This window comes from Neofelis nebulosa, chromosome X (assembly GCF_028018385.1).
Source record: "Neofelis nebulosa isolate mNeoNeb1 chromosome X, mNeoNeb1.pri, whole genome shotgun sequence".
Classification (NCBI taxonomy): Eukaryota; Metazoa; Chordata; class Mammalia; order Carnivora; family Felidae; genus Neofelis; species Neofelis nebulosa.
In genome coordinates, this window is record NC_080800.1 from 41295340 (window position 1) to 41307708 (window position 12369).

The 12369-nt window shown below is 44.3% G+C and overlaps 1 protein-coding gene across 1 annotated transcript in view; it reads left to right on the forward strand.

Annotated features, from left to right (window-relative positions):
- Nucleotides 1–486: 486 nt before the first annotated feature.
- The window catches only part of RP2 (RP2 activator of ARL3 GTPase), a 56697-nt gene continuing 44814 nt past the window's right edge, over nt 487–12369 (forward strand). Inside the window, exon 1 of the mRNA XM_058712313.1 lies at nt 487–805. Within this exon, the coding sequence (XP_058568296.1) occupies nt 704–805 (102 nt within the window). The 5' untranslated portion in view covers nt 487–703. The remainder of the gene's footprint in view (nt 806–12369) is intronic.

The window sequence follows — 12369 nt, forward strand, 5'->3', positions numbered from 1 at the left end:
AAGTATTAAGAAAACACAGAAGAGAGGGCGAAGGGGGGGTGTGGCTGGGGGAAGTTTCCGGAAGGGTCGACGCTGGCCGGACGGTGTGGCGCGGGTGTGATGAGGAGAAAATTAACGAATTTCAGGGCCCCTTCCTGTGTCAGCCGCAGTTCCTGCTCCCTCGCCACTTGCATCATAAAACTGAAGCTTAATGTTCAACTAGGGATCCCTCCCGCGCCTGGAACTTGGAAACTGAGAATCAAGGGCAAAAAGACGGCGGAGCCAGCACTCCCAGCGGCTAGAGAGCCCCAGGGCGTCCTCGGAGGGGCGGGGCCGGGCTGGGGGCGGGGTCGGCTTTGCGTGCGCCAGAGCCGGCCGGGCCCGCCACTGGGGGCCGGAGCAGGAGCGGGGCGCGGATTGGTCGTATGGGTCCGTCGACCTCTCTTCATAGGCCGCGCAGGGCCGCTCGCGGGGCTTTGATTGGCTCACGGGGCGCCGAGTGGTCATTGGCTGCGATGGGTCGTCTGGGCGACTAGGAGGAAAAAGAGAAGGGGTGTTGGGCCTGGCGGGCTAACCCGGATTGGGGACAGCTGGCGGTTCCGCGGGGCGGTGTCCGGAGAGCTGCGGGGCCCGGGAGCCCGGGGTCCACGCCACACTCCCAGGAGGTGCCCGAACCAGCGGGCCGGCGAGGAGTAGCGGCCAGCGAGACCCGCAAGCCGGGACCATGGGCTGCTTCTTCTCGAAGAGGCGGAAGGCTGAGAAGGAGTCGCAGCCCGAGGGCGAGGAGGAGCGGCCGAAGCAGTACAGCTGGGACCAGCGCGAGAAGGTAACCGAAGTCCCTCGGCCATTGGTTTCGGCCGTCCCGAGCCGCTCAGCCGGGGTCCCTAGCGGCCCCGGAGGGCTGAGGGGGGCCGACCCAGCGGATGCAGTTCGCGCGCGCGCGTTCTCCTCTCTCTCACGCGAGTAGTTGGAAGTCGGGGGGGGGGGGATGACTTTTGGTGGGGGGGGGGGGGGAGCGGTGAAATAACAGCGCCGCGGAGGACTGTGAAAGCGCTGGAAGGCGCCTTCGAACTCATTGTCAGAGTCCTGGGGGCTTTCCCTCCGGCCCGAGGGCGGACTGTAGGGAAGGAAGCAGAGCCTCGAATGCCCCTAATCTCAGATCTGTTCATTTCACCCGCTGCGCGGAGCGGGGTTTTGTCCAGTCGTCGAGTTACACGTGGGACCGATTCTCATCTCTTTCGCCGCTCACGTTCGTTCTGTGGCTGTTTTCTCTTTTGTCTGCACCAGCGGGTAAATCCCTTTAGTGCCTAGTGGTATATTCTACTGCTGAATTTTCTGTTACCGAGTGGACTGTTGATTTTGCTTTCCCTCCTCCCTCTTCCAGTTCCCCGAAAGGAATAATGAAAAGCGGACCAGTCTTGGAATGTGTGTTAAGACTGTATGGTGAAAATAACCAGCATAAACCGGGCAGTACTTTACTATTGTTTTCAATGAATGAAAACGCCCTTCTTTTTACTTCGGTCTATAAGCCAGAAATGAGAAAGCTTTGAAATGTCTACTGGTGTTGCACAAAACACACTTAGTCATAAATTTCATAATGTTTCCTCTTTCTACATAGTTCTGCATTTGTGCTTAGTAAATTACTTTGATAGACTTCTCAATTATTTTTCTTTTCCAGAAAAAGATTTTTTAATAAGCGTTACGAACAGTTAACTCCTTGCTTAATGCAACTTATCTTTACCCGTGAATACTTTAAAGTTGGTATTCATGTTATGATTTCAGAGACCTTCCCGCATGGTTTTCAATCGCCAGAATAATTTATTCATGTAAACTCAGTTCTCCAAGTGTCAGCTTTAAGAAACTGGAAGCTTTTTGCAGAATTTTGAGTCGCAGCTCTCTGTCCCATTTTTCACATCCTTCTTAGATTGCATGGTATATTTATTCTCTTATCTATACTTGATAGTATCATTTTATTGCCTAGGAATGGAAGGTGCTGTGATATCACACACAAATATTGCACCTATGATTTAGGGCACCTGGTTAAGTGTTAGGATTTCCTGGTTTCTGAGTTGGAGCCCCACATCGGGCTCTGTGCTGACAGTTCAAAGCCTGGAGCCTGCTTCAGATCCTCTCTCTGTCTCTCTGCCCCTCCCCTGCTCGCATTCTGTCTCTCTCTCCCCAAAATAAATAAACACTAAAAAAAATTAAAGTTATTTGGTGGACAGTTTTTTAAAAGATTCATTTCCTCAGTCTTACTATTTCTATAATTTTTTTTTAACGTTTATTTATTTTTGAGACAGAGAGAGACAGAGCATGAACGGGGGGAGGGTCACAGAGAGAGGGAGACACAGAATCTGAAACGGGCTCCAAGCTCTGAGTTGTCAGCTCAGAGCCCGACGCGGGGCTCGAACTCACGGAGTGTGAGATCGTGACCTGAGCCGAAGTCGGCCGCTCAACCAACTGAGCCACCCAGGCGCCCCTCGGTCTTACTATTTCTAACAATGCTCTTTAACCTTGAACTGTCTGCTATAGAGAAGCTTGTGTATTTGATTTTTATTTCAGCTTTTTGTTTTGAAGTCATAGGCTAAAACTAAAGTGCTTTTATTTTATTTAGAGTAGTCATGGTTGCCCTTTTGATTCATTCATTACTTCATAATAAATTGTCTTAAAGTTAACCTTTATTAATATAATGTTCAGGTTAGTTAGAATCTCATGTTAATTATTCTCCTTTTAGATACATGGATGTGTTCTGTGATTTTTTTTCTTTTGCTTTTTGGCTAAGTAAATGCATCAAAAAATACAATAGTGGACCCCAACACCTAAGCTTTCTGCCCCATATGAGCATGTAATAAACTTTCAATTGTAGACACTATTTTGTGATCACAGGGAACATTTTGGGGGAACACTAGTAGGTACTGTAGTTGTAGAGGTGGAAGACCTATTACTGGATATGTAAAATAAGCTCATGCCTCTGGATATGTGCATAATAAAAGTTAAAATCTTGATCAAGTCATCTAATCAGAATTTTCAAACTAAATGAGCATTATATTATGAAAACAGTCCAGTTTTAAAATCTGTTGGGGGCACCTGGGTGACTCAGTCCATGAAGCTTCTGACTCGTGGTTTCAGCTCAGGTCATGATCTCATGGTTCATGGGTTCAAGCCCTGCATCAGGCTATGCACTGATAATACAGAGCCTGCTTGAGATCTGTCTCTCTGCCCCTTCCCTGCTTGCTCTCTCTCTCTCTCTCTCAGAATAAATAAACATAAAAAAATTTGTTGGACTTGGGGTGCCTGAGTAGCTCAGTTGGTTGAGCGTCCAACTTCGACTCAGGTCATGATCTCACAGTTCGTGAGTTTGAGCCCTGCATTGGGTTCTCTGCTGTCAGGAGGAACCCACTTCAGATCCTCTGTCCCCCTCTCTCTCTGCACCTCCCCTGCTCATGCTTGCTGTCTCTCTCTCTCTCTCTCTCTCTCAAAAATAAATAAACATTAAAAAAAATCTGTTGGACTGTTGGAGAAAGAGAATTACCAGCTTACATTTTGAGACAGTGGAGGTACCACATTTCCCAACATTACTTTTTTCTTTTTGGGATTTTTCTTTTTCTTTTGGAATTATTAGGAGTTCACTCTACGGTGCCTCACTTATGGTAGCCTACTAAATTTTATATGATTTTAAAGATTTTTTTTCTAGTTCCTTATCTCTCGTGAGGCCAGTTTGGGCTAGTGTACAAATGTTCTGGATTAGTCCAATGATACTTTTACTGAGTTTAGCATGGTCTTGCTTGCTCCTAGAAGACTTTAATTGTACCTTATAAGGAACAGAATGCAAATACGTCCCAGAGAACATAAGCGAGATAAGTTTTAAAGTTACATCAGACAATTACCATTCAATTATAGATGTAAAAACAAAATGCATTGCCTGAAAAATTTCCTTGCAACGTGGAAAAGTGGTGTCTAAATTTTTCCTTAGGTTGTGTAATCAGAGTATCTTTATTGAGAGGCGCCCTCTGGGTTTTGGGTTTTGACTTGTGTAATTGGGTTGGTCTTAGGGGACTGAAGCTAGGAGAAATTGTCTCAGGATGTTTGGAGACTAGGTGTTGTCATGGCAACTGATTTACTGTAATCAACAGTGTATGAAGCTTATTTTCTATTGCTGCTAACTTTGAAAAAGTAAAAAAGTTACTGTACAATTACTACATTGGCATGAGAAATATTTTCGGATTGTAACATCAGTTTTTTAAATCATTTGGAAAGAGGGGTGCCTGGGTGGCTCAGTCGGTTAGGCGGCCGACTTCGGCTCAGGTCATGATCTCGCGGTCCGTGAGTTCGAGCCCCGCATTGGGCTCTGTGCTGACAGCTCAGAGCCTAGAGCCTGTTTCAGATTCTGTGTCTCCCTCTCTCTGACCCTCCCCCGTTCATGCTCTGTCTCTGTCTCAAAAATAAATAAACGTTAAAAAAAATTTTTTTTAATCATTTGGAAAGAAATGCTTTTACCCTTGTTATCTGTGTGCTGCCTCTCACAGTTAGACAAATTATTCTATATATATATACACACACATATATATATCCATATATGTGTGTATACATGTGTGTGTATATATATGTGTGTGTGTGTGTGTGTGTGTGTGTGTGTATATATATATGCACTCCAACACCAAGGAAGACTCAAAATTCTAAGAATTATCCCTGCCCTTAATGAGCAGGCTGGCTTTATTGAGTTAAAATAGGAAATAATTTAAGTATAAACAAAGAAAAGAGGAGTGGTACAGAAAAGAAGTTTTCATTTTCTGGTTATTCATACCAATACTCTCCCTAGATGATAGAAATGAGGATTAGTCCTCTAAACAATGCTGGCCTAAGTATGAAATTTGTGAATTTGAGTATGAGCAACACATCTTGTATCCATTACACTTGTCTCATGTTTGGTAGAAATAAAACTAAACAAAAGCCTTCTACCAGGGATTCGAGTAACTGCGTTTTATTTGGTGTCTGTGTCGTGACCTATCCAATAAAGCAGTCAATTTGTGTATTTCAGGTTCTTTGGCTATAAAATGGGACAGTGATAAAGAATTTTTTACTATTTAATAAGGTAAAGCCCTGGCCTGAGGGGTTAGACAACAGTGGTCACCTCTGAGGATAGAACTCAGACCAGAGATTGCCAGGGAGGAGGGGGACAGCGGGGGGGGGGGGGGGGGGAGGGGAAGCAGAACTGGTCTTATTATAAAGCAGATCATAATTCCTAGGGTTGTTCATCAGCAGAAGGAATGGCTTTGTGAGGAACTGATGTGCATATTAATCAAAAGATTCAGACAGTGCCTGGATGGCCACCTACTAGAAAGAAGCGTCTGCATTGAGGAGGGGGCTAGATGCTGTTTTTAGCGTTTTAAGTATGAACAGTGCATATTCTAGGTATCCATTGCTGCATACCAAACCACTGTAAAACTTAAGGGCTTAGAACAATGGCAAGTACTTATTTTGTTCACAACTCTGCAATTTGTGTAGGGCTTAGCAAGGTTGACTCTCCCCTCTGTATGGCATCAGATGCAGCAGCTTGACTGAGGACTGGAAGATCTGCTTTCAAATATGGCTTAATAACAGAGCTGGCTGGCAAGTTGATCTGGCTTTCGGCTAGGAGCTCAGCTAGGGCTGAGGGCCAGGGGCCTCTTATAGTTGCGGCTTCCTTGCAGCGTGATGGCTGGCTTCTAAGGGCAAGTGTCCTAAGAGGGACTGGCAGAAGCTGCATGACGTTTTCTTTTCTCTTTTCTTTTCTTTTTTCTTTTCTTTTCTTTTCTTTTCTTTTCTTTTCTTTTCTTTTCTTTTCTTTTCTTTCTTGACTCTGAATTCTCTTTATTTTTTTTAATTTGTATTTTCCTTTTTTTTTTTTTTAATATAATTGTCAAGCTGGCTAACATACAGCATGTACAGGGTGCTCTTGGTTTCGGGGGTTGATTCCCGTGATTCATCGCTTCCGTACGACACCCAGTGCTCATCCCAACAGGCACCCTCCTCAATGACCGTCACCCATTTCCCCTCTCTCCCCTGCTGCCCCATCCACCCTCAGTTTGTTCTCTGTATTTAAGAGTCTCTCATGGTTTGTCTCCCTTTCTGTTGGAAACTATTTTTTCCCCCTTCCTTTCCCCCTGCATGGCGTTTTCTAACTAGCCTCTTAAGTGATGTAGCATTACTTCTGCTACATTCTGTTCATGTTCAAGGGGAGGGGACCTCTTGGTGGGAGGAGTGTTAAAGAATTTGTCTAGGGGCGCCTGGGTGGCGCAGTCGGTTAAGCGTCCGACTTCAGCCAGGTCACGATCTCGCGGTCCGTGAGTTCGAGCCCCGCGTCAGGCTCTGGGCTGATGGCTCGGAGCCTGGAGCCTGTTTCCGATTCTGTGTCTCCCTCTCTCTCTGCCCCTCCCCCGTTCATGCTCTGTCTCTCTCTGTCCCAAAAATAAATTAAAAAAAAAAAAAAAAAAAAAAAAGAATTTGTCTAGGGGCGCCTGGGTGGCGCAGTCGGTTAAGCCTCCGACTTCAGCCAGGTCACGATCTCGCGGTCCGTGAGTTCGAGCCCCGCGTCAGGCTCTGGGCTGATGGCTCGGAGCCTGGAGCCTGTTTCCGATTCTGTGTCTCCCTCTCTCTCTGCCCCTCCCCCGTTCATGCTCTGTCTCTCTCTGTCCCAAAAATAAATAAATTAAAAAAAAAAAGAATTTGTCTACGTGTTTTACAAGACCAGTGCTCTAACCCCTGAGCTATGGAGCCAACCATTGTCTATGTGTTTTCAATCTTTTTTTTTTTTTAATATTTATTTATATTTGACAGAAAGAGAGCACGCCCGTGAGCAGGCGAGGAGCAGAGGGAGAGGGAGACAGGATCGAAATGGGCTCTGCCTTGACAGTGGGGAGCTGGATTTGGGGCTCAAACTCATGAACTGTGAGATCATGACCTGAGCCAGAGTTGGATGCTTAACCGACTGAACCTCCCAGCCACCCCCACATTTTAAATCTTTTACATGAAGTTGTTGTTACTGCTTTTAAGCGATAACTAGCTTTTTGTTTATTTGTTTTCAAAATAGCTTTATCAGTAATCAGGAAAATTGAAATTAAAATCGCAGCGAGATACCACCTTACACCTGTCAGAATGGCTAAAAGCAGAAACTCCAGAAACACCCAAGTGTTGGTGCGGATGTGGAGAAAAAAGAATCCTCTTGCACTGTTGCTGTTGGTGGGAATGCAAACTGGTGTGGAATACAGTATGGAGGTTCCTCAAAAAGATAAAAAATAGAACTACCCTATGATCCAGTAACCACACTACTTGGTAGTTACCCAAAATATACAAAAACACTAATTTGAAGGGATATATATACCCCTGGGTTTATTGCAGCATTATTTACAATAGCCAAATTATGGAAGCAGCCCAAGTGTCCTTCAGTAGATGAATAGACAAGACGTGGTGTACATATATATCAGCATATTATTCAGCCATAAAAAGAATGAAATCTTGCCATTTGCAGCAACATGGATGGAGCTAGAAAGTATAAGCTAAGCGAAATAAGCCAGTCGAAGAAAGACAGATACCATATGATTTCACCCATGTGTGGAATTTGAGAAACAAATGAACAAAGGAAGAAAACAGAGAGAGACAAACCAAAAAACAGACTCTTAACTATAAAGAACAAACAGATGGTTATCAGAGGGGAGGGGAGTGGGGGTATGAGTGAAATAGGTAAAGGGGATCAAGAGTACACTTATCTTGGGGCACCTGGGTGGCTCAGTCAGTTATATGTCTGACTTTGGCTCAGGTCATGATCTCATGGTTTGTGAGATTGAGCCCCGCATTGGGCTCTGTGCTGACAGCTCAGAGTCTAGAGCCTGCTTCGGTTCTGTGTCTCCCTCTCTCTCTCTCTGGCCCTCCCCTGCTCATGCTCTGTCCCTTTTTCTCTCAAAAATAAATAAACATTTAAAAAAATTTTTTAAAGTACACGTATCTTGATGAACACTGAGTAATATACGGAGCTGTTGAATCACTATACTGTACTCCTGAAATTAATATAACACTGTATGTTAACTACACTGGAATTAAAATTTAAAAAAAAATTAAAAATGTGTTTAGTCCTGAAAAGGACTAGAAATAAATGTCTAAATTTTCTAAAGTTTGTATAATAAGCACACCTTATTTTTTTTTTTTTGAGGGAGAGAGAGAGAGAGCACGTGTGTGCGAGAGCACCCATGAGAGAGGGGCAGAGGGAAAGGGAGAAAGAGAATCCTAAGCAGGCTCCAAACCCAGTGCAAGCCCTACATGGAGCTCGATCACAAGACCATGAGATCATGATCCGAGCCAAAATCAAGAATTGGTCGCTTAACTGACTGAGCCACCCAGGCAGCCCAGGCACACCTTATTTCTATAATCAGATATATATGCAATGTATATAAATAGAAATATGAATAAAAATGTGATCTCTGGGACCAAATATATAATTAATGGATACCTTAAAAAACTAATATAGATTTCTACTTGACTATTGATTATAATTCTGTTCAAATCCGTACAAACATAAAACCAGGCATAAATCCCTTACGGTTATACCATTCTAAAATGATAAAATAAAAAGAAAAATTTTAAGCACATGTAAGTATAAAGCTAATTAAATTAAAAAAACAACTTTAGGGTTCCGGAAGATGGCGGCGTAGGAGGACGCTGGGCTCACCGCGCGTCCTGCTGATCACTTAGATTCCACCTACACCTGCCTAAAGAACCCAGAAAACCGCCAGAGGATTAGCAGAACGGAGTCTCCAGAGCCAAGCGCAGACGAGAGGCCCACGGAAGAGGGTAGGAAGGGCGGCGAGGCGGTGTGCGCTCCACGGACTGGCGGGAGGGAGCCGGGGCGGAGGGGCGGCTCGCCGGCCAAGCAGAGCCTCCGAGTCGGGCTGGCAAAAGCGGAGGGGCCGGACGGACTGTGTTCCGACAGCAAGCGCGACTTAGCGTCTGGGAGGTCAGAAGTTAACAGCTCTGCTCAGAAAGCAGGAAGGCTGGAGGACAAAGGGAGGGAGAGCTGCTGAGCCCCCGGACGGCAGAGCTCAGCTTGGCGGGGAACAAAGGCGCTCGCCAGCGCCATCTCCCCCGCCCATCCCCCAGCCAAAATCCCAAAGAGAACCAGTTCCTGCCAGGGAACTTGCTCGCTCTGCGCAAACACCCAACTCTGTGCTTCTGCGGAGCCAAACCTCCGGCAGCGGATCTGACTCCCTCCCGCTGCCACAGGGCCCCTCCTGAAGTGGATCACCTAAGGAGAAGCGAGCTAAGCCTGCCCCTCCCGCCCCCGTGCACCTTGCCTACCCACCCCAGCTAATACGCCAGCTCCCCAGCACCACAATCCTGGCAGTGTGCAAGTAGACCAGACGGGCCACACCACCCCACAGTGAATCCCGCCCCTAGGAGAGGGGAAGAGAAGGCACACACCAGTCTGACTGTGGCCCCAGCGGTGGGCTGGGGGCAGACATCAGGTCGGACTGCGGCCCCGCCCACCAACTCCAGTTATACACCACAGCACGGGGGAAGTGCCCTGCGGGTCCTCACCACTCCAGGGACTGTCCAAAATGACCAAACGGAAGAATTCCCCTCAGAAGAATCTCCAGGAAATAACAACAGCTAATGAACTGATCAAAAAGGATTTAAATAATATAACAGAAAGTGAATTTAGAATAATAGTCATAAAATTAATCGCTGGGCTTGAAAACAGTATACAGGACAGCAGAGAATCTCTTGCTACAGAGATCAAGGGACTAAGGAACAGTCACGAGGAGATGAAAAACGCTTTAAACGAAATGCAAAACAAAATGGAAACCACGACGGCTCGGATTGAAGAGGCAGAGGAGAGAATAGGTGAACTAGAAGATAAAGTTATGGAGAAAGAGGAAGCTGAAAGAAAGAGAGATAAAAAAATCCAGGAGTATGAGGGGAAAATTAGAGAACTAAGTGATACACTAAAAAGAAATAATATACGCATAATTGGTATCCCAGAGGAGGAAGAGAGAGGGAAAGGTGCTGAAGGGGTACTTGAAGAAATTATAGCTGAGAACTTCCCTGAACTGGGGAAGGAAAAAGGCATTGAAATCCAAGAGGCACAGAGAACTCCCTTCAGACGTAACTTGAATCGATCTTCTGCACGACATATCATAGTGAAACTGGCAAAATACAAGGATAAAGAGAAAATTCTGAAAGCAGCAAGGGATAAACGTGCCCTCACATATAAAGGGAGACCTATAAGACTCGTGACTGATCTCTCCTTTGAAACTTGGCAGGCCAGAAAGGCTTGGCACGATATCTTCAGTGTGCTAAACAGAAAAAATATGCAGCCGAGAATCCTTTATCCAGCAAGTCTGTCATTTAGAATAGAAGGAGAGATAAAGGTCTTCCCAAACAAACAAAAACTGAAGGAATTTGTCACCATGAAACCAGCCCTACAAGAGATCCTAAGGGGGATCCTGTGAGACAAAGTACCAGAGACATCACTACAAGCATAAAACATACAGACATCACAATGACTCTAAACCCGTATCTTTCTATAATAACACTGAATGTAAATGGATTAAATGCGCCAACCAAAAGACATAGGGTATCAGAATGGATAAAAAAACAAGACCCATCTATTTGCTGTCTACAAGAGACTCATTTTAGATCTGAGGACACCTTTAGATTGAGAGTGAGGGGATGGAGAACTATTTATCATGCTACTGGAAGCCAAAAGAAAGCTGGAGTAGCCATACTTATATCAGACAAACTAGACTTTAAATTAAAGGCTGTAACAAGAGATGAAGAAGGGCATTATATAATAATTACAGGGTCTATCCATCAGGAAGAGCTAACAATTATAAATGTCTATGCGCCAAATACCGGAGCCCCCAGATATATAAAACAGTTACTCATAAACATAAGCAACCTTATTGATAAGAATGTGGTCATTGCAGGGGACTTTAACACACCACTTACAGAAATGGATAGATCATCTAGACACACAGTCAATAAAGAAACAAGGGCCCTGAATGATACATTGGATCAGATGGACTTGACAGATATATTTAGAACTCTGCATCCCAAAGCAACAGAATATACTTTCTTCTCGAGTGCACATGGAACATTCTCCAAGATAGATCATATACTGGGTCACAAAACAGCCCTTCATAAGTTTACAAGAATTGAAATTATACCATGCATACTTTCAGACCACAATGCTATGAAGCTTGAAATCAACCACAGGAAAAAGTCTGGAAAACCTCCAAAAGCATGGAGGTTAAAGAACACCCTACTAACGAATGAGTGGGTCAACCAGGCAATTAGAGAAGAAATTAAAAAATATATGGAAACAAACGAAAATGAAAATACAACAATCCAAACGCTTTGGGACGCAGCGAAGGCAGTCCTGAGAGGGAAATACATTGCAATCCAGGCCTATCTCAAGAAACAAGAAAAATCCCAAATACAAAATCTAACAGCACACCTAAAGGAAATAGAAGCAGAACAGCAAAGGCAGCCTAAACCCAGCAGAAGAAGAGAAATAATAAAGATCAGAGCAGAAATAAACAATATAGAATCTAAAAAAACTGTAGAGCAGATCAACGAAACCAAGAGTTGGTTTTTTGAAAAAATAAACAAAATTGACAAACCTCTAGCCAGGCTTCTCAAAAAGAAAAGGGAGATGACCCAAATAGATAAAATCATGAATGAAAATGGAATGATTACAACCAATCCCTCAGAGATACAAACAATTATCAGGGAATACTATGAAAAATTATATGCCAACAAATTGGACAACCTGGAAGAAATGGACAAATTCCTAAACACCCACACTCTTCCAAAACTCAATCAGGAGGAAATAGAAAGCTTGAACAGACCCATAACCAGCGAAGAAATTGAATCGGTTATCAAAAGTCTCCCAACAAATAAGAGTCCAGGACCAGATGGCTTCCCAGGGGAGTTCTACCAGACGTTTAAAGCAGAGATAATACCTATCCTTCTCAAGCTATTCCAAGAAATAGAAAGGGAAGGAAAACTTCCAGACTCATTCTATGAAGCCAGTATTACTTTGATTCCTAAACCAGACAGAGACCCAGTAAAAAAAGAGAACTACAGGCCAATATCCCTGATGAATATGGATGCAAAAATTCTCAATAAGATACTAGCAAATCGAATTCAACAGCATATAAAAAGAATTATTCACCATGATCAAGTGGGATTCATTCCTGGGATGCAGGGCTGGTTCAACATTCGCAAATCGATCAACGTGATACATCACATTAACAAAAAAAAAGAGAAGAACCATATGATCCTGTCAATCGATGCAGAAAAGGCCTTTGACAAAATCCAGCACCCTTTCTTAATAAAAACCCTTGAGAAAGTCGG